We start from the raw sequence: 20080 nt of genomic DNA on the forward strand, positions 1-20080 counted from the left end.
GGATATAGCCGTGACCAGGACAGTAGCTGTCCTCAGAGTTTCCGTCCTAACCAGGAAGATGGTAAACAAATAGTAACTTGACACTGGGGTGTCAAGATTAAAAGGTTTAAACGATAGGTATTTCAATGTAAGGTACTAACAAAGAAGATGTTCAGCGAGTGTTGGTCACCTTTCCTTTTCAGGGAGAAGCAAATATGTCCTTTGAAATGGGCATCTACAGTTCCTCACAGTGGGGAAAATACCTTGACCCCCACGACTAGGGATTTGGGCCAGCTCCTGCCACCCCAGTTTTCCTGGGCTTCTACCCCATGGAGAGGGGGCTCTCTAGATCCATTCCACCTCCGCTCTGCGGTTCTGACTCCCCGAGGGACCCGCCCCACTGTGAGGGCATCCACATGAGCTGCAGGGGTTTTGTCCGACCCAGTACCTCAGGCTAGAACAGCCTCTCCTGCCTTTGCCCAGCAAAGCCCACCCCAGCCTTCACGCACAAAGGGCCCTCAGAAAATGGGGAGGGATGGGGGAAGGACCTGAGGAGCTGTTGCTGATGGAGATGCCATCCCCCTGCCTGACCAGCCCTCCACCTTCCCTAGACCTTATCACCCATCAGGCTCCAGTCGGAGCTCACCTCTTCCCTAAAGCCTTCCACGATCCCGGAGCCAGTGGGGACCTCTCCCTCCCCAAACCTGTGCAGATCATCTTGCTGCCCACTTCCTGGTCGGTCAGTGAGCCTCCATTATGTGCCGCTTGCCTTCCCATATGAAGATAACTGCCCCACCCCAGCCCTCCCAGCCCGTTCCAGGCCCCAGCACAGAAGCTGGTGACCGTCCTGCTGAAGGCTTCCTAGTCTCCTCCAGTGTAGCACCCTGTCCTTTGCTTCTGTTCCCAAGTCTTTGTCCTTACCCTTGTCAGGATGGTAATGATCTGTTGCCTATGTCTTTCCACTACTGGACTGCACATCACTCAAAGCCGCCTAACCCAGGCCTGGCACTTAGTAGGTGCCTAGTAGATTCTCACTGAAGGAATGAGACCACATTTGTCCCAGCCCTCACTGGAAGCACAACGGGGCTAAGAAACAGATGCGCAGCTACGGCCGCAGATGAGAGTGGCCGATGCCTTTTGAGAGGGGATGCTGGGGCCCACAGAGGGGGATCCACCTGCCGCTGTCTCTTTCCAAGGCCTTTGTGTACTACCTCCTTCATTGCTACTAGCTGTTCCCATGCTCAGGTCCTTTTCAACAAGTGTAATCATCTTTTTTTGGCCAAACCCAGTGTGCCTCTGTGCTACGGTAGGGGTATGCCTTAAGTATTTTGACTTGATTCATTTTGCATTTAGGAAGAAACTAGAACTATACCTATAGCAGAGAAACTTCCTGTTTACTTGAAGAAATGAATGGAAGGCTTTAGTACTTTTTCAGAAAAAAATCTAATATTATTAGCCTCTTTTGTTTCAGCCGAAATCAGAAATGGTATTTAGTGTCCAAACACACATTTTGAAGATATAGGCGATTTTTAAGCCTCCTGGAAGTAACATAAGCATTAATTTTTTAGACAGGTTTTGAGGAAGAATAGCGTTAGTCCAGTTGAAGGTAGACAAGAACAGAGAATGGTGTAACTTTATTTATTTGTTGTGCCAGTTAGCGTTTACCAGGCCCCTTACTGTGTGCCACGACTCCCATGGGAGAGGCCTCGGGGGCTTAAAGAAGTAGAGGAAACCATAGAACCAGGATTTACACCAGGTTTTCTAGCACTAAACCCAGTATTTGTCCATCAACTCACAGCTATTTGTATGCTGTGTAATAAGAGTTTTACATGTTACATTCTCAACTTGTCCAGAATTGGGACGTGCTGTATTTGTCTCTGGGTCCCCAGTGCCTCTTCCAGGGCTCCATCTTGGTCTGCTGTCAGGGACTGTGTGATGAATGGGCTCATGAATGACTGAATGAAAAGACATGCACTATCTTTTATACTCCTTCAAAAGCTTTCTTTACCCAGCTGAGAGGTTTCTCTCCATGGAAGGTATATTTTCTCCAAAATAAACCTGAAGTGGATCAAAAGGCTTTTTTTTTTTTTTTTTGATTCCTACTCTTCCCACAAGTGAAAAAAGTTCCTTTGTTACTTAAAATATCTGCACCAGATCGTGCAATGCGGTCTCTTAGCGCAAGTGCTTATTATTGTGGCTAATTTGGTCACGTATGTTTCAAGGAGAACAATGCCTCAGAAATTTTTAAAAGCAAAACAGCAATCTGAAGCGTTTGTTGTAATGAGATGTAAATTGCCAACATCATAGTGGAGCCTACTAAAATTTGCAATGAAGTGTTTTTTCTCCTTTTTAAATTAAAAGCACTAGAGGCCCTCCCTCCTCTCCCCAAAGAAACCACATGCTTTTTGTTCCTTTTCTCTCTGATTCTGTAATACTGAACACCCTGCTTTCCTGATTGATTCATTCCTTCATTCATCTGCCATTTTCTGAGCCTGTGTTGGAGCCTCTGTTCTATGCCTGCCTCAGTGCCAGTCTCTCCAGAGGCATTATCAGGTGGCTATTGGCAAGTCCCCATTTTACAGGTAGGAAAGCTGAGGCTCAGAGAGGTGAGGTGGCGTGTCTCAGGTCACGCAACTTGGATCCCACCCAGGTCTCCTGAGACACCCCTTCCAAGATGAGCCTTTGGTTGGTCTCTCCTCCTTGCTGAGGCACCAGGTACCTTCTGTATACAATGCCAGAGGAGGCAGTTGAGGAGAGCGGTGCAGAGGGGTGGGATAGGGAGGGGGGGAAGGGAGACGTGAGAGGGAGGGGATATGGGGGTATATGTATACGTATAGCTGATTCACTTTGTTATACAGCAGAAACTAACACACCATTGTAAAGCAATTACACTCCAATAAAGTTTTTTAAAAAAAAAAATCCCTGGCAGCCACCAGGTATTTTAAACAGTGCTGATCGGGTACGTTAGGAAATAGTGTTCCTTGAGAGCCAGAAGATCCCAGTACGATAGCCTCAGTATTTGACAAAACTCCGTTGGTCCCTGAGGAGACCAGCACAGGGGAGCCTAGCGTGGGTGTGCTGCGGAGTGCAGGCACCTGCTCTGGGCTGGGCCTGTGCTAGGCACTTGGGGCAAAAGAAGACCAGCAGTGCCCTGGCTCCCAGGGACTAGCACTGACTGACTGAGCACCCAGTATGAGCCTCGTGTGGGGGAGGGGCAGTGGGGGAGAGCCACTGTTTACTGAGCACCTGCTTCATGCCAGAGTCTGGATTAATCATTTCCTATGTAACTCGTTTCATCTTCAGTCTGGCCAAGTCGCTGTTGTCATCCCTCCTTTCAGGTGAGGCAACAGAGTCAGAAGGGTTAAGTAATTACTGATGTGTAAAATTGCCTGTGGAGGACTGAATTGGAACCAGGCATTGGGTGGAGCCCTGCTCTCTGAGGTAAAAGGACGCAGCCTCTGCCTGCCCTCAGGCCTCACGGTGGTCTAGTGAGGGGCAGGCATAGAAACAAATGAGTGCATCTGACTATCATCGGGGGAGGGGAGCGTCCGAAGGACCTGGTTAGGCCACTTCAGAACGGAGTCTTGGAAGAGGGGACCAGCGGAGGGTGGAGCCAGAGAGGTGACCTTTTGCTCTCAGCCCTTGCTCTTTCTGATGTCCCTCACGTGTCCCCCTGTAGCCATCTGAACTGTCCGTCCCCTTGGCTAGATGTTTCCAATTTCTATTTCACAGCCCTCGCTTCTACTTCACGGCTGCAAACAGGTTTCAGATATTTGGTAACAGCTTCCCTCCCACCCACCCCGGCCACCGCCCCCAAGCACCTCCACTCAGCAGCAGGGCTTTATTTCAGGATCTCTGCTCCAGCCCACTGAAGCCTCTTTCTTGCCCACAACTTTCTCTCCCCTCTCATGTTATGAAGAATTTACTGAGAGCTTGCAACGTGCCAGGCCTAGCCCTAGGTGCCAGGATTGCAAAGAGAGTGAAACTTTGCCCTTGAAGAGCTTCACAGTTTGATGTGGACAGCAGATTGGACGATGATTGCAAGTACAACTTGCTGGAAGTATTTACAATTTAGAGACCCCCTACTTGGTAGTGATCAGAGCAAGGCCTCACGAAAGAGACACCTAAGCTCTGTTCTGGAGTCTGACCAGGGGCTTGGCAGGCAGATGAGGGGGCGTTCAAGGCCAAAACAATAGCACATCCAAAGGCTCAGAGGCTTGGGACAACACAGCATCTGGGGGGCGTGAGCAGTGTCAGGGGAGAGCAGGAATCGAGTGTCAGACCTAGAGAGGAGGCTGGTTTTTCTGGGCCTTCAGGAGGCTATCTATGGTGTGCAACTTAATTTTGAGGAGAATGGGAGCCTAAGCCAGGAAGGACCTAGTCGTGAGTAGATCTCTTTAGCAGCTGTTGTGGAGATGGATGGGAGAGAACTAGGCAGAGTCAGAGCTGAGATGGATTCGATCTCTTCTCCAACACCTTCCTCTCATAGAAGGAAAAGGAGGCTCCAGAGGAGGGAGGCTATCTTGCCAAAGATTACCTGTGCTCCAGTGGCTGCATGGACCACCCCCTCTCAGCCCATTCCTTTTTCTGTGTTGCTGAATGTCAGAGCAGGAAGAGACCTCAGATGCCAACTTGGCCAGGCCCTTTTGGGGAAACTGAAGTAATTACTTCTTCCCTGATCTAAGAAAAGATCAAATGCTCCACTTGAGTTTGCTTATATCTCAGAAATGCAACTGAGATCTCACACAGAGAGAAGATCAAGTTTGGCATCTGCTTCTGAAACTTTAGAATTATTCATTCGTTCTTGTCATTCTTTTATTCATTTAACAAACATTCAGAGAGCACCTCCTCATTCCAGGTGCTGGGGACAAAGAAGAATAAGCCTTAGGCCCAGCTCTTGAGTAGGTCACGCAGAATGGGGAGATGGTCTCCCAAGATGAGCCCTCCTTTTTTGTCAACGCTGTGCTACTCCCCAGCCATGCTGCGTTCAGCTTTGTGTGTTCAAACTTAAATATTGGAGACTGCAGAGATCTGTCTTGCAGATGGCAGCGGCCAGCAACTCAGGAATGATACTCTTGTTCTGGGAAGCCCTGTCATGAGGAATTTTTGTAACAGAATCACCAATACCTTCCCGACCACCAGCCAAAGCAAGGGCGTGGCAGTTGAACATAGAATTGCAGCCAGATTGTTGGTGAGGGCTTCAGTACACAAAGAGCTCTGTCCCAAGTGGCCCACATGGTAGGGATAAGGGAAGGTTGGACCCTGAAACCCATTGGTTACTTAAGTTATATGCACAGCCCTGGGGACCGGCTTTGGCAGTAGCTGAACTTCTGCTCCCGTTGAACCCTGAAGTATTTGCATAGGGAGAATTTCCAGGATGCTAAACTCTCCGTTGGCCTTTGGAGTTGCTCTCCTGCAAAAGTTAATCTAGTCATTTGGCCTTATTTACTCATTTTCATCCTGTTTCTCTGCCCTTTGGTAATCAAGACACAATAGGCGATTTGAAAAATAGTCCATCATTTTTAAAAGCTAATGGAGAAGAAAATATCCCCCTTAGAAACCACCACCATTTATCTAGCTGCCTTTCACAGTTTAAACCGTGCATAATTTGTGTTCATTGCATTAAAATAAAAATCAGGGTAGCTGCTGGTTCAGGCAATCAGGGGCTTAATCTGTATTGTATTTTAATTTCTTGGTTGAAATGCTCCTGCCTAGATACTAGGTCTTGGTGGGAGGGGGAGGCCCTTGCATTTCTCCCCGCCCCCCACCGCTTTCCTATCTTCTGCCGTGGCCTACTTCGCATAGGCTGCAGAGATGGGGTGTTGGCAAATACACAGTTTGCATACTGGAGTCTTTGCCACCCGGTCTCCACCCCAGTCTTAACAGGACCTCTTTCCTCTGCAGGAAGTCGAGTCCCCTGTGTTTTCATTCAGACAGTGACACCCTAGAAGACTGCTTCTCATTCATGCTTAATTAGCTTCTCGTCCATTCTTGTCTTCCAGTTTTCCACCTTTTCCCGTGACATTCATACCTCATATTATTTTCAAGCTTGGGTTTAAGTGTAGTCCAATGGACAAAAATAAGCCAACATATTTTTTGTGTGCCGCTATGTGCTGATAGATGCCTAGTTAAAATATTTGCCTTTTCTTTTCCTTGGAGTTCTAGACAGATCTCTTTTCTTAACTGCCTAGGTCCCGCCATTGACTTGGAAAAAGTAAAGTCAGAATGTCTCGAGCCCGAGCCGGAGTTACGGAGCACTTTCAGTGAGGAAGCAAATACGTCGTCCTATTACCCCGCTCCTGCACCTGTCATGGACAAGTATATCCTAGACAATGGCAAGGTAGTGTTTCAAGCTCACTATCCATTCCCTGCAAGTGTTGGTTAGTCAGTGTGAAGATGGAGAGTATGGTGGGAGCTTCCCGAGACACAGCCTGGCCAGTTGGCCTCCTGGCCTAGCCCTGAGTGACTGCTTCCAGAATCCATGTGTTATAACTAGTGGATCTTTACTAGGACTTTTTCTTTCTCTCTTCCTTTTCCTTTTTTTCTTTTTTTTTTGGTAAATATTGGGCCAAAGCAACTGTAAAACTAAACTGACATTTAAAAATAGCTTATTAGTGAGAATGTATTTTAAAATGATAATGCGATGAAACCAGATGCATAAAATTTATAAGGTGATCTAGAAATATCTGATTTACAGACATGGATACGACTCAATATTTATCCATTCACCGTTTACCAAGTACCTATGTGTTCTAAGCCCCGCCCTAAATGGCAGGGATACATGGGACTTCCCTGGCAGTTCAGTGGTTAAGACTTCACCTTCCAGTGGGTGCGGGTTCAATCCCTGGTTGGGGAGCTAAGATCCCACATGCTCGTGGCCAAAGAACCAAAACATAAAACAGAAGCAGTATTGTAACAAATTCAGTAAAGACTTTGAAAATTGTCCACATCAAAAAAAAAAAAAAAATCTTTAAAAAATAAATTAATTAAATGCCAGGGATACAGAGGTGAATGGGACATGCTCCTTACCCCTGAGCTGCTTTCAAGTTGTACATTCAGCGTGGTTAGCCCACAGTCCTAGGACCACATATAACTCCTCACATTTTTTTGTAAGACTCTTGAAGAAATGTTATGAAAGAAAACTTAAGCAATATTAGTAGTTATATTAGTACAGGGGTGAAAAGTAATGGAATAGCCTTTGGAAGTCTTAAAGTCACATGATGATATAGTAGCAGGGCAGGGAGAAGACTTCTAATATTCTTCCAACATCCAAATGAATTCATCTTGGAGGAAATACATTGGATCCCTTTGTCTAGGCGCTGGTCAGATGCAGTTTTACTGTAATATTCTCTGCTACCATGGCATACATTACAGACCTCACCTCTCCTTCTCCCCAGAGACTCATCTGTGTCAGTCTGTTTTTCTTGCCTTATGCTTCAAAAGGTCTCTGTTTACCCAGTATTGTTCCCCAGTGGGTTGATGAGAAAGAAAAGGTTGTTTTATTTGGGTTTGTCCAGATACATCCCTGCAGCTGGCCAGACTGAGCCAAAGCAAATAGCCAAAGCTAAGGAAATGAAACTTGTTAGTCTTTCAGGCTCTCTTGGAGATGCTGCCCTCATCTCCGTGGAGCACTTCCTCCCCCCAGAGGGCCAAACCATAGGCCCATTCTGCCTTGCCTTGCTGCAGCCAGCAAGCTTTAAGAGTCTGCCTTGTAGGGCTTCCCTGGTGGCGCAGTGGTTGAGAGTCCGCCTGCCGATGCAGGGGACACAGGTTCGTGCCCCGGTCCGGGAAGATCCCACATGCCGCGGAGCGGCTGGGCCCGTGAGCCATGGCCGCTGAGCCTGGTCTGGAGCCTGTGCTCCGCAACGGGAGAGGCCACAACAGTGAGAGGCCCGCGTACCGCAAAAAAAAAAAAAAAAAAAAGAGTCTGCTTTGCAGGTTAGAGGTGGCATGACAGAGTGGAAGTAGGCAGCCTGGAGCCTGAGTTTAAGCTTAGCTCTATCTTTGTCCTGCCTGTTGACTCTGAGTGGGGTTTCCCTTCTCTGGGCCTCAGCGTCTCTGTCTGTGCCAGATGGGATCAGATGGATTCTCTCCATAGACATTAACAGTGACTCAAGCTGTGTGTCTAAGTTTGGTGAACCTTTCCCAACTGAAGATAAAGAAAAGACTATTCTGTCTTTGTTGACTTCTCTTTAGTCATGATCACGTTGTGGAATGACTATAGACTTTTTCTTTAAGCAGCTTCGAAGAGAAATCTTTTTCTCTCCTGTTTTGAAGACCGACGGACAGTTTCTGAGCATTATGGGGGTCTCTTTTGCAAAGGATCATTTTTCCTCCAGGAAAATGGGTCTCTCAAAGGTCATTTAATTTTTTCACTCTCGAGTTGCACAACAAATCTTTAAAGTGCCAACTTTCCGTTTTCATCGATTATTGCCAGCACTTTGCTATCAAACTAACCTGCCTTCTGTTTGCAGCTAATTTGCAATCAGAGAAATTTATTAAGGGAGAGGAAGGAAGCAGACTTACTGGAAATGGATGGCAGCTTCCTAGAACAGCAGTCCCCACATCCCAGAAGCAGCCATCATTGTTCTTGGCTCTGCAGTCATTTCTGACCCTTCCTTCTTTCTGCCTTAATCTCTGTGCTGCCTAGAGCATGGGGATGGGATCCATTTCCTAGCAGGAAACTGGTTTTGTCCTAAATAACATTTCACAAAGACATTTTTTTGATCAAGTCCCATCCCACCAGTTGCCATACTTTTAATAACCTCCCTTGAAAGCATAAGGCTAACATTTTGGTCAAATGGGGCTTTATGTGAATAGGGCTTGCCAGGAAAGCTACTTTCTGATTTTGCTAAAGTGCATTGCTTTTCTTTGTCTTAAGATATTTTATTTCAAAAACTCATTGACTCATATAGCTGCAAAGACCATTAAAGTTTAAATAGTCTAATTTATACATGGGATAGATGGGGAAATACATCCAGAGAAGGGGCTCATCTATAGTTATACAACAGATCAGAGGCAGGCAGGCAGGAACTAGAAGCCAGATCACCTGGCTTCCAGGTCAGTGCTCTTTCCAGTCTGTTCTGCACCCCTGAAAATGGGGCATGACCCGGAGCTTTGTTGACCTCAGGAGCCCTTGTCCCAAATGCCCCAACCTATACCTGTGATTGGTCTCACCCAGGGCCACTTCTTTCTGTGCTGTAAAATTGGCCTTGTATTCGAATGCATGTCAGAAAATATTTTCTTCTCCAAGGAACAGCAGCTCTTCAGAACTGAAAGCCAGTGGCACTAAGACATATTAAATATGTGCATCAGTTTCTTACTGCCTTGTGTTCAGACTAGCCCTGATCACTTTGTAGGAGGCAAAGGAGGCAAAGCCTCGACCTCTCCCCACAGAGATGCGGGGCTGAATCAGGTAGTGAAGCCTCTCAGTAGGCTAGAAATTCAGAAGGGATAGAGCTTAGCCCTGGAGAAGTGAAGGAGGTTTTCCTGCCTTGGGGACCGGGGCTTGAAAGATTAGCAGGCTTCAGAAGGCGTAAGGGAAGGCACTCATCCCTGGGTGGGAGAGAGGCATGAGCAGAGACGTGGATGGGGGAAAGAAGGCAAAGGAAGTAACAGTTTCTGGTTGTGTGCTGTCCTTCTGACGTTTGACTCATGTTATCTCACTGAATCCTCAAAACAGCTCTATGAATTAGGTGGTGATCTGCCTCTGGTTCAGCTGAGAAAAGTAAGGTTCAGAGAGGTAAAGTGACTAGCCCAAGACACCCAGGTAGTAGGTGGAAGGGCCAGGATTCACACAGGGCTGGAGACTCCAGAGCCCATCCTCTTTCTGTTACCTGCCACATACTGGAAGTAGGAGGAAATGAGTGAGTTTGGGGACATCATTGAGTGATGGACATAGTACGATTAGCAGGTTGAATGGAAACAGGATTCTAGAGGACCTTTAATGCCGCCTGAGGAGGTTGGATTTGAGGTGACAGGAAACGAAGCCGTTCAAGATTCCAGAGGGTTAACATAAGAACACAGAGTTGAAAGGCTGCGGAAGTCATCTAGTCAAAGAAGGAAAGCTGTATTTTAGGGAATGAATCTGGCAGTGTTTACAGCGTGGGTTGGAGCGGGCAGGGACTGGAGGCAGGAAGGCCAGCCCGTGGCTTTTCTCCAGGTTCCCTGACTGCAGTGTGAACTGCAGTGGGTGCTGGCCAGGGCAGTGGCCGGGCAGGTACAGAGGAAGACTCAAGAGGAAAGCCATCTGAATACTGATCTGCTTTGCTTCCACCCCCATTAGCACCACCGTGACACTGGTGGCAGCAGGAAGGCCGGGAGAGCGTGGGCTGCAGGGTCATAGGATTTGATTCCAGAATGTACTGATAGTATGTCTTAGGAAAACTAATGAGTCCTTCTGAATCTCTCTCTGTTCCTGTTTGTAAAGTAGGAATAATTACTTCTACCTATTTCCATCTCTTAAGGTCATTATGAGGATTAACTAAACTGAGAGTACAATACCTAGTTCACTATAGGTACGCAAAAAATATTAGTGTCCCCTGTCTCTTGTAGAACATTGGCTAAGATAACTGCCATTTCTCTTTTAAGAACAGTAAATTAAACGGTTGTAGGAAAGCAAGGCTCAGGTTAGAAAAGAGCAGAGATCTTTGGAAAACTGAAGTTGTCCTCCATCTCCAAGGCTTTCTGATTCTGCATTTAACGTAACTCACACCCCTTGTTTTCCCCTGTCTCAGGAAGCTTGCGTGGGTAGCCCCAGAGAGTCCTCCAGGGAGGTGACTTGGGGTCCAGCAGGGAGCAGCAGGGAACTTGTCCCCAGTATGCCTGATCTGGCGCACAGACTGCCCACCTGCAGTTCAGACTGCAGAGAAAAGGCCAGACTTGACCTTGGGTCTATGTTGCCCAGCCAGCCCCAGGCAGCACATCTCACTCCAGCGTTACTTATCTTCCTGAGTCGTATGAACAGATTTATAGCACCAGAGTTTGCAGCACAGGAAGGCCAGGTGGATCTGGTTATCTGATATCGTGCCTGCAGAGGTCTGAATGATCTTTTGAGCTAAAGGAAGTGAAGTTAGATACGGCAGGTAGATTGGTTACTTGCTGACATTGGTGGGTGGGCTGTGTTAGTGTCGCTGGCTGACCTGTCTGCCCGTCTGTGCGTGCCCACCTTGCTTCCAGGCCAGCCTTCGGTAGAAAGATCTCCAAACATGGGTCCTGCTGGTCTGCCATCAGTCTGGGTGTGCGTGCCGTCTCTCAGACTAGACTCTCCTGAGATGCCTCCCGACCGTGCGAGGTCGATGACCTACAGTCCTTCTGAAGACAGGGACCTTGGCAGGGACTTTCCATTCCCCTCAGAAAGTTTACCTCATCAGTGGCTTCCTCTCCTCCATCCCCACAGAGGCCATTTCCACCCTCCATAGACTCAGCAGAAACACAACATAAATAGCAATGTCAAAGTCAAAATCGCATTTTTTTAATGATTAATGTTAGCAAATGGTCTTCAAGTTGTTAAAAGAGCCAGAAAGGGGGAAAAAAAAATCTCAAACCTCATCGCCAGATCATTCTGGGACTTTTGCATTTAATGACTCTGCACTGAAGCTTTCTGAGTGCTTCCCTTACAAAGAGCATAAGATTGTGTTTTGTTCTGTGTGCCGTCAGATCAGACCAGAGACACAGTGGTTGTGCTTAATTTGTTAAAATCATAGGTGCTCTCAGCCAGAAGGAATTTAGCTGAAATCCAACTCTCCCAGTTCAGTTCATGGGAAACTGAAGCCAGAGACAGAAAGGACTTGCACAGACACACTCCGTTAGTGGCAGAGCCTGGACGGTTTCCCTCCTCACTCCACCTGCTGTGGTTGTCACACCTAGGAATTACCTAGGAAGCTTTAAACCATCCTGACAACGAGGCCCCACCCAGATGAAATAAATCCACTCTGCAAGTTCAGAGTTGAGTGACTTTCAGCTGTACCTTTCTCAACCTGGTTTTTCCACCTGAAATGAAAATAGTGTCCCAACGCCTTCCTTCCAGGGTTGCTGTGAAGATTTTGAGATGGTGGATATAAAGCCGTAGAGTAAGGCCTGGCACGTTACAGGTATTCAGTAAATGATTATTTCCCTTAAAGAAAGTTAATTAGTGTTCATGGAACAAATCCCTTGCAGTTGTGCAGCAGTGTCTTTTAAAGGACAAGAAAAATTTCCAGCTCCCATCCTGTCTGACTAAACAGGTGCTTGCTTGTGTTCTTATCCCTTTCAGGTCCATCTGGGAAGCGGGATTTGGGTTGATGAGGAGAAATGGCACCAGCTACAAGTAACCCAAGGAGATTCCAAGTACACAAAGAACTTGGCAGTCATGATTTGGGGAACAGATGTTCTGAAGAACAGAAGCGTCACAGGAGTTGCCACAAAAAAAAAGAAAGATGCAGTCCCTAAGCCACCCCTCTCGCCTCACAAACTAAGCATCGTCAGAGGTGGGTCCCGCACTGGAAACGCAGTGGCCGAGGCACCGCCCTTTACTCTGTCAGGAATGTGTCGGGCACATTTCAGTTCAACAGACACCTACTGAAGCTTCTCCATGCCAGGCCCCGGGCTGGGCATGGGGACGCAGGAGCAGATGTGGACCCGGTCCCAGAAGAGCTCACATTTAACAGGGCAAATGAGCTGTGGACACAAGTACAGTTCAAGGAGCTAGCATGCGAGAGGGACAGAGGGGGGTTCTCAGGAGGGGAGGAAACCCCTAGCCAGAAAATCAGGGAAGGGTTCCTGGGAAGGGGGTCACTGGATTGGGCCTTGAAGGATCCATCAGACATGGAGACGCAGATGTGTAAAGAGAGGTACTCGGGAGGCAGAAGCATCTGGAACAAAGGTGTCGGGTTGGGAAAGGAGTGCTGCTGTGTAGACAGCCTGAAGGTGGAGGCTAGGGGACCAGTTCTGGGGGGTCCTAGCATCGTGCCTGGAGCACTTGGTGAGGTGAAGACCAGCTGAGGGTCACTGGATTCAGCTTCTTTTCTGGGGTTTGAGAGGGGTTGGAGGGAAGGCAGAGAGACAGGGAGTCATTTGTAAAGATAGGGCACTGGCCTGGACTCTGATTTGCCTTCCCTCCTGCCTGCCTTTCTTCCTTCCTCCCCTCTCTTCCCTCTTCCTTCTTTCTTTCCTCTGTCTCTCCCACCCACTCTCCATCCACTCACGAAGCCCTTATTCTTTGCCAGGCTCTCTACTGGGTATGGAGGACACAAAGGGGGATAAGACACAGTCTCCATCTGCAAGGTGCTTACAGTCACATGGGGAAGATGAACACGAGAACAGCTAGTTACGGTACAGATAATACAAATTATGGAGACAGGCAGGAAAGTACATGGGAGCAGAGAGAATACAGTAATTGCTAATTATTCTGAGCGATCACTACGTTTCAGATTCTGTTTTTTCTATGATTCTGTGTTAAAAATTCTTTTACATATATTAACTCATTTAATCTTCATAACACATAACACTCCTTCTGTTGGCTGCCAGTATTATCCCTGTTTTAGTTGCAGAAACTGGACACAGAGATGTGAAGTAACTTGCCCAGATCGCACAGCTTTAGGGGTAGAGCCAGGAGCCCGAGCCAGGAGGGCTGGCTTCAGAAGCTGTGCTCCTAACCACTAGTCTCTTAAGTGTCCAACTGCCATGTTTTGATGAAGAAAGTAAGACTCAGTCCGCATGTACATTTTGAACAGGCCATGTGCCAAGTTCTGGGGCAGACAGCAAGTATGTCCATGAACAAATCAGATCATTTCAGGTTCTGATGAAAGGCCGTGAAGCCTCATCGGGCGATACAGTAGCTGTGTTGGCTGGGGTGGGTGGAGAAGACCTGCCTGAAGCCGTGCATTCAAGCTGGGAGCTGGATGTAGGGGTCAGCCCTGTGCAGGTCTGAGGGGTGGTGAAGCAGGCAGGATAAAGAGCGGGTTCAAAGGCCTGCATGCTCAGGGGGTGAAGCAGCCCCGGGGCGCTGCAGAGTCATGAGTGAGGGGATACTGAGATCAGGCCGGTGGGCGAGAGACGGTCTTTTAGGGCCGTGAAGGCCACGGTAATCGGCTTGGATTTACCCCACCTGCAGGAGAAAGGTAATGGAGGTCTTCAGTGGGAGTGACCGAATGGGAGGTCAGTTAGGAGGCTGATGCAGTGGTCTCGGGGAGGCATGACGGTGCCATGGACTACGGTTACAGCAGTGGAAACAGAGAAAAATGGCCAGATATAGGGTGTATTTTGGAGGTCGAGGTGTAAGGACACAGAGGGATTAGGTGACCAGCCAGAAGTCCAGCTACAGGGTTTCAGAGCCTGGATTTAAGCCCACCCCCACTGACTCTGGTCTGGGGCTTGTTCCGTAGCACAGCTGCCCCCGTTGCTGGCCGATTCATGATGACCTGATTTAGGCAGACGCTTATTTTTAGACGAGCGGAGGTAACCTTTAGTCTGCCCACTGTCTGAAAAGGTGGAGCCTAGTTTGGGAGGCCGCCCTGAGAAAGCGTCCTTCCTGGGGACACAGCCCTGCCTACCTGAGAGGTGGCTGACCTCTGATTCTGTTACACTTGTTGGGCTGTGACTCAGCAGGTCCCAGGTGCCTTCCAGTGACCGGCTGCCCTCCTGTTGTCACGCGTGGCATAAAGTCATCTGCTGTGCGTCTGCCTCAGGCACGGGTCTGACTGTGTCGGACTCACCTCCACGTCTTCCTTGCCTCTCGCACAGGTCCTGGCACACAGTGGGAGCTCAGTCGCCGAGGGCTGAACAAGTGCCACACTGAGACCTGCAAGCTGACCCCCTGACTGACTCTTCACACTGTTTCTTGCGAACTACTTTCCTTCCATGTCGCAGTGTCTTCAGCTGAACACTCACCTCTTACGACAGTTAAGAGGGCTGCTTGGATTGTAGCTTGGAATAGTTATGTTTGAGGTGTGAGAAGAAGTTTCCGTTCTTTGTTGACAAGTGAGCTGCCCCCATGGAGCCGACATGACCTCGTGATGGTCACATCATTGAAGCTCACGATTGTTCAGTGCTTTGCAGCTTCCAGGCCCCCTCCTGTCTGCTCCCAGTGCAGGGTGATGGGGAGTAGAAATTGGAACCAGGTATCGAAAGCCTGGGGTTGAGCCCCAGCTCTGCTTTGCTTTAACTTTGAGCTCACCCTGGTTCTCTTACGTTTATTTTTGTTTCCCCAGGCCCAGCGCAGTGCCAGTACCAGGTAGATGCTTGGTGTGTCCATGTGTAAAGGCAGGATTCACAGTCCTTGTCCTGGCTGCCCAGTGGACCTGTAGACATTTGTATGTTCTTTGGACCCCATTCAGATGATGTCATTTGCAGCTAATCTGGTCCCCAATACTAAGGAACATTCTAGAAGAAAATACCTCAGCTGTGTGGCTTGGGGCTATTACAGGCTCACTGTCTTCAGGCCCATAGGCCAGGCCCTCCAAGTTTCCCTCACTGATCCACTCCTCCATTTTCTAAGCCCTTTTTAAACCTTCTCTACTCTTCCAGAACATGGTAGTCCACAGCTCTCTCTTGTTCAAAAGATGACCATGTCTCTTCCTTCACAGAGAAAAGAAAAAGAAATCCCACAGCTTCGAACCACCCTATCTGCAAACTTCACTGGATCCCCTAGTTCTTCTGCCTCATGTTTCCTTCTCTTATTTGGGACTGGCCGTTCTCTCCAACTGGATCACAGCCCACCTGCCTCCCTAAGTACCTTGTCTCTCCCGCTCAACTGGGTCCTTCCCGGCACCATTTAAATGTACTTTGATCACTCATTTCTTACAGAAGCAAACAAAACACTCCCTAGACGTCACTTCCATCACCCAGCTGCCGCCATGTCTCTCCGTTCCTTTTCACATCCAGGTTTCCTGAAAGAGTTGTCTGCATTCACTGCCCGTGTGCACTGGGAACGCCCCTGCCATCTGGCATCGGCTCCCAGCCCTCTGCTTAACTCCGTCCTTGCCAGGCTTCCCCGTGGCTCCGCCTCTACCTCTTCCCCGGCCCGTTTGACCTGATCCCTCGTCCTTTACTGAGAAACCCTCCTGCATGCTGAGGTCTCCTCCTGCCTGTGGCTTCGCATCCCCCCTGTGGGCTCCCCTCCCGCTGCCCTCGCCTCTGTCTCCAGCCCGCTTCTCTCAGTCTGCAACGCTGCCCTCCGCTGCTCTCACTCCCGCCGTCCCCATTGCCCTCGGCGTGCTCACGGCCCTGGGTTGAAATCCACACTCCTGGTGTCCTGGCTGCTGCCTGGCGATCTGGCCTCTGGTGACTCCCCCGGCCTCATCGCACACCACACTTCCCGTTTCCACTGTGCTCTAACCACTGAGGCCTCCTCCCGGCCCCCTCCTGTCCCCACTGCCAGCAGTGCCCTTCCTCTGGTCTGCACATCCTGCCTGCTTGTCATTCAGAGAGGCCGTCCCCGACCGCCCAGGCTGATGAAGCGGCCCTTCCGTTGCTCTCTGTCGCATCACCCTCCCTAAAGTCCCTGCGGAGCGCTGCTGCTTTGCTTGTTTATTGGCTTGATGGTTGTCTGTTTCCCCGCCTCCATCAGAACATCAGATCTATGAGCATCTTGCTCAGGGCCAGCATATAGTCAGTGTTCAATAAATATTTGTTGAATCAGTGACTGATTCCCAAATGTATATTTGGCCTCAGTTCACACTTGCACGATCCCGACCCATACATCCAGGTGCCCACTGGTCACCTCCTCCTGCAGGTCCACGTGACGCTGGCGCATCTGCACCGCTCACTGCTCTCTCCTCTTCCTTCTCCCCAAAGCCTTCTGCCCCCCTGTGTTCCCTGTCTTGACAAATGACACCACCTGCCAGGGACCCAGAGAGGCCTCATTCCTGACTCTTCCACGTGCCCGCTCTCCATCTGTTCTGCCCCAAATACCTTTTAAACCGTCCACTTCTCTCCATACCCATCGCGCCTCACGTAGTCCAGGCCACGTCACCTCTCCCCTGCCTTACTCCAGCAGCTGCCAGACGCCTCTCTCCATTGGTAACCAGAGTGATCTTTCAGAAACCCAGTATGATCCTGTTACCACCACCCCGTCACAGCCAGTCCCTGGTGCCCATTACTGAAGGGTAAGCTTCTTAACGTGTCGGAAAAGCGCCTTCATAATCTGGCCCCTGGCTCTAGCTCACTTTTCAGCGGTATTCACCTTGTTCACTAAGTTTTTACCATAATGAACTGCTGTATTCCAACAAGCCTTGTCCCCTCTCACATTAGGGAATTTGTAAATGCTGTTCCTGGCACCTGGAACATAGATCAGACTGCCCACCCGACCCGCGTGCTGCTCTGCCTGTCTAGCTGCTACTCAACACCCAGGTGTGCTTGGGAGAACCATCCTTCAGGAAGCCTTCCCTGACCTCTCACGGTGGGGGGATCCTTCTGTTGTATGTCCCAGAGCACCCCGTGCCTACCTCTGTTCTCTTCTTTCTGTATCTTTGCCTCACAGGTGCCGGGTCAAGCAACCCTTTAGAGCCCGTAACTACTTGTCATGCTGGTGAGTGAGAAGGAAATCGACTTGCCCAAGGTCATACAGCGGGTTAGATCAGAGCTGGGCTGAACTGGGCTTTCAGGCTTCCCATTGTCTCCAGGGCTTTCTTGTCTTACCAAAATACAGTGTTGATTTGTTTTTTCTTTACTAGGCAGGCAGGTTTGAAGCCCGTCTCCCATCGCACCATACACTCCCCATTTTTAGGCTAATTATTTGAGCTCGTCCAGACTGCATTTGACTGGTTCTTCCCATGCAAGCTGTCTGCTGGATTGAGATTGTTTGTATTTATTTTGTATGATTTTACCACATTTATTCGCATTTGCCATATCAAAATGACAAAAGCCTTGGTGCTCACAGGGTTGGTGAGGATTTTCTCCTCTCTGTGGTTTTAAAGTCACTCCTTACCGTGTAGCAGAGGGATGTGGTGAACGCTGACACTGCTTTAGAAAGACGAAAGCAGGAGGGCTGGAGGAGAGTCTCGTTTTAATGACAAGCTCCAGAATGGCAGTTAAACCTTATTAAGGTCAAATGACCTTTTTTGTTTTTTTGCGGTACGCGGGCCTCTCACCGCTGCGGCCTCCCCCGCCGCGGAGCACAGGCTCCGAACGCGCAGGCCCAGCGGCAATGGCTGACGGGCCCAGCTGCTCTGCGGCATGTGGGATCTTCCCGGACCGGGGCACGAACCCATGTTCCCTGCATCGGCAGGCGGACTCCCAACCACTGCACCACCCGGGAAGCCTTTTTTTTTTTTTTTTTTTTTTTTTTTTTTTTGTGGTAGGCGGGCCTCTCACTGTTGTGGCCTCTCCCGTTGCGGAGCACAGGCTCCGGACGCGCAGGCTCAGCGGCCATGGCTCACGGGCCCAGCCGCTCCGCGGCATGTGGGATCTTCCTGGACCGGGGCACGAACCCGTGTCCCCTGCATCGGCAGGCGGACTCCCAACCACTGCGCCACCCGGGAAGCCCCTCAAGTGACCTTTTGCAGAGTGTCTGACTTTTCAAATGAGCCACGGCGTTGAGTTCTGGTTAATTTTTATAACTTTTTTAATAGGACCCATTAGCGCTGTTATAAACCTTGTTAATTAAGCAATAATCTCAAATGCTCCCTTGCAGAGGGAGGCATTCCTGGCAGCTGCAGGTGATTAATATCTGGAGTCTAACGAAAGCCTTTTAATCAACCTCAGGGGCCGCTCAGTGCTCTTACCCTCAGGAAACGAGAATGATTGGGATTCTGTGGGCGCCTCTGAAAACCTTCCTCCATCTGTACCTTTCTCTTCCTGCCTTCTCTCCAGCTCATGCCGGGGCCTCTCAGGGCCATCACACCCACTCCCCTGCCCCCTTCTCTCTCCTTTGCCTCTTTACCCACCCTGTTACCTTTCAGAGAACTAGAGACCTAGAGCTGGAAGAATCTTCTTAGATGATTGGATTTGACATCCTGCTTTCAGACAGTAAGACTGAGACCCAGAGAGGTTCCCACTCGAGGTGGCACAGCAACTAGGGTTAGAGCCAGATTCGAACCCCTCAACTTGGAAACAGTCCTCTGCACAGGGTGTCTTCCTCATTTGGTTGAGCTTCCAGCAATGTCACTGCAAGTGTCGGCGTCCCCCTGGCCCTGGGCTGGGGAGGGAACCCCGTGTTCGGGTCTGTAGGTGAGACAGCGTGGTCACAGTTCTATGAGACTGTGATCAGGGCTTTGATAGAGGGAAAACCCAGGCGAGTATGGAAGCACTGAGGGTATAGGCAGAATGGGGTCTCCCGACTCAACCTGGTAGGTTCCAAGCAGGTTGAATCTGGAAGAATGGGTGGGGTTTAGGCAGGTGAAGGATGAGACATGAGACCAGGGTAATCGGTAATCTGGGAGGAGATGAGCAAAGACTGATTTGTGGCATAGCCTGGAGTGGGTTGGGAGATGCAGGTGGAGTCAGCAGAGGTAGGACCTTCTGATCTCATTCCCTGTGGAAAAGCCAACACAAGACAAAGTGCAGATTAGTCAGGTTGGAAGCAGCCAGGAAGTAGTGAAGGTCAGCTAAAAGCTTTCAAAGGCTTCTCTGTGCAAACCCTGATCTGCAGGGAGGAGATGGTGCCCCAAAGAAAGAAGGCATATAGCACATGCGCCTGCAGCCTGGACGGCAACAGTGGGCGGGCTGGCCACGTGCCCAGGAAGGGCTCAGAGTGGAGGCCGCAGGGGATCGTGCCTGTACTTACCTCCTCTCTCCAGGCCTCAGCCATGTCCCGTGTGAGTGGAGGGGTGGTAGCACAAGGCAGTCTCCGTGATCCCTCCCCAGTGCTGATGTTCTGCGTCACTAGCAGCATTGCCTGCTGTGCACTGGCCTGGTACACGAGACTTTGTTTATCCTGCGTGGCAGTTCCTCGAGACCGGGTTGTCACTCCTGTTTTATAGGTGGAAAGGCTCACGTTCAACAAAGTTAAAAATCTTGCCCACGATTACATACCCCAGTGGTACATTCCCCACCTACACCCCTAGTCCCCTTGTGTCCAGAATTATTATGTCCCCTCAGGTTTCCCAAGAAAAGCATTCATTCATTTATTCATTCATTCAACAGACACTTACTGAATCTTGCCCCCGTGCCAGGCGCTGTGCTA

The 20080-nt window shown here is 49.5% G+C and overlaps 2 protein-coding genes across 7 annotated transcripts in view; both read left to right on the top strand.

The window, feature by feature from the left end:
* The window catches only part of AGBL4 (AGBL carboxypeptidase 4), a 1285194-nt gene that overhangs the window by 1057232 nt on the left and 207882 nt on the right, over positions 1-20080 (top strand). The gene's annotated exons all lie outside the window — the stretch shown is intronic.
* Positions 1-20080, top strand: part of BEND5 (BEN domain containing 5) — a 47627-nt gene that overhangs the window by 26180 nt on the left and 1367 nt on the right. Inside the window, exons 4-7 of one of the 6 annotated variants that reach the window (XR_009538935.1) lie at positions 6171-6319; positions 12233-12446; positions 14701-17063; positions 17438-17485. Coding sequence is in view for 3 of the 6 variants with exons in the window: in XM_060140113.1 (XP_059996096.1) it covers positions 6171-6319; positions 12233-12446; positions 14701-14777 (440 nt within the window). In the remaining 3 variants the exon portion in view is untranslated. The other 5 variants (XR_009538933.1, XR_009538934.1, XM_060140111.1 and 2 more) reach the window with 5 other exon arrangements.

This window comes from Lagenorhynchus albirostris, chromosome 2, assembly GCF_949774975.1.
Source record: "Lagenorhynchus albirostris chromosome 2, mLagAlb1.1, whole genome shotgun sequence".
NCBI classification, from domain to species: Eukaryota; Metazoa; Chordata; class Mammalia; order Artiodactyla; family Delphinidae; genus Lagenorhynchus; species Lagenorhynchus albirostris.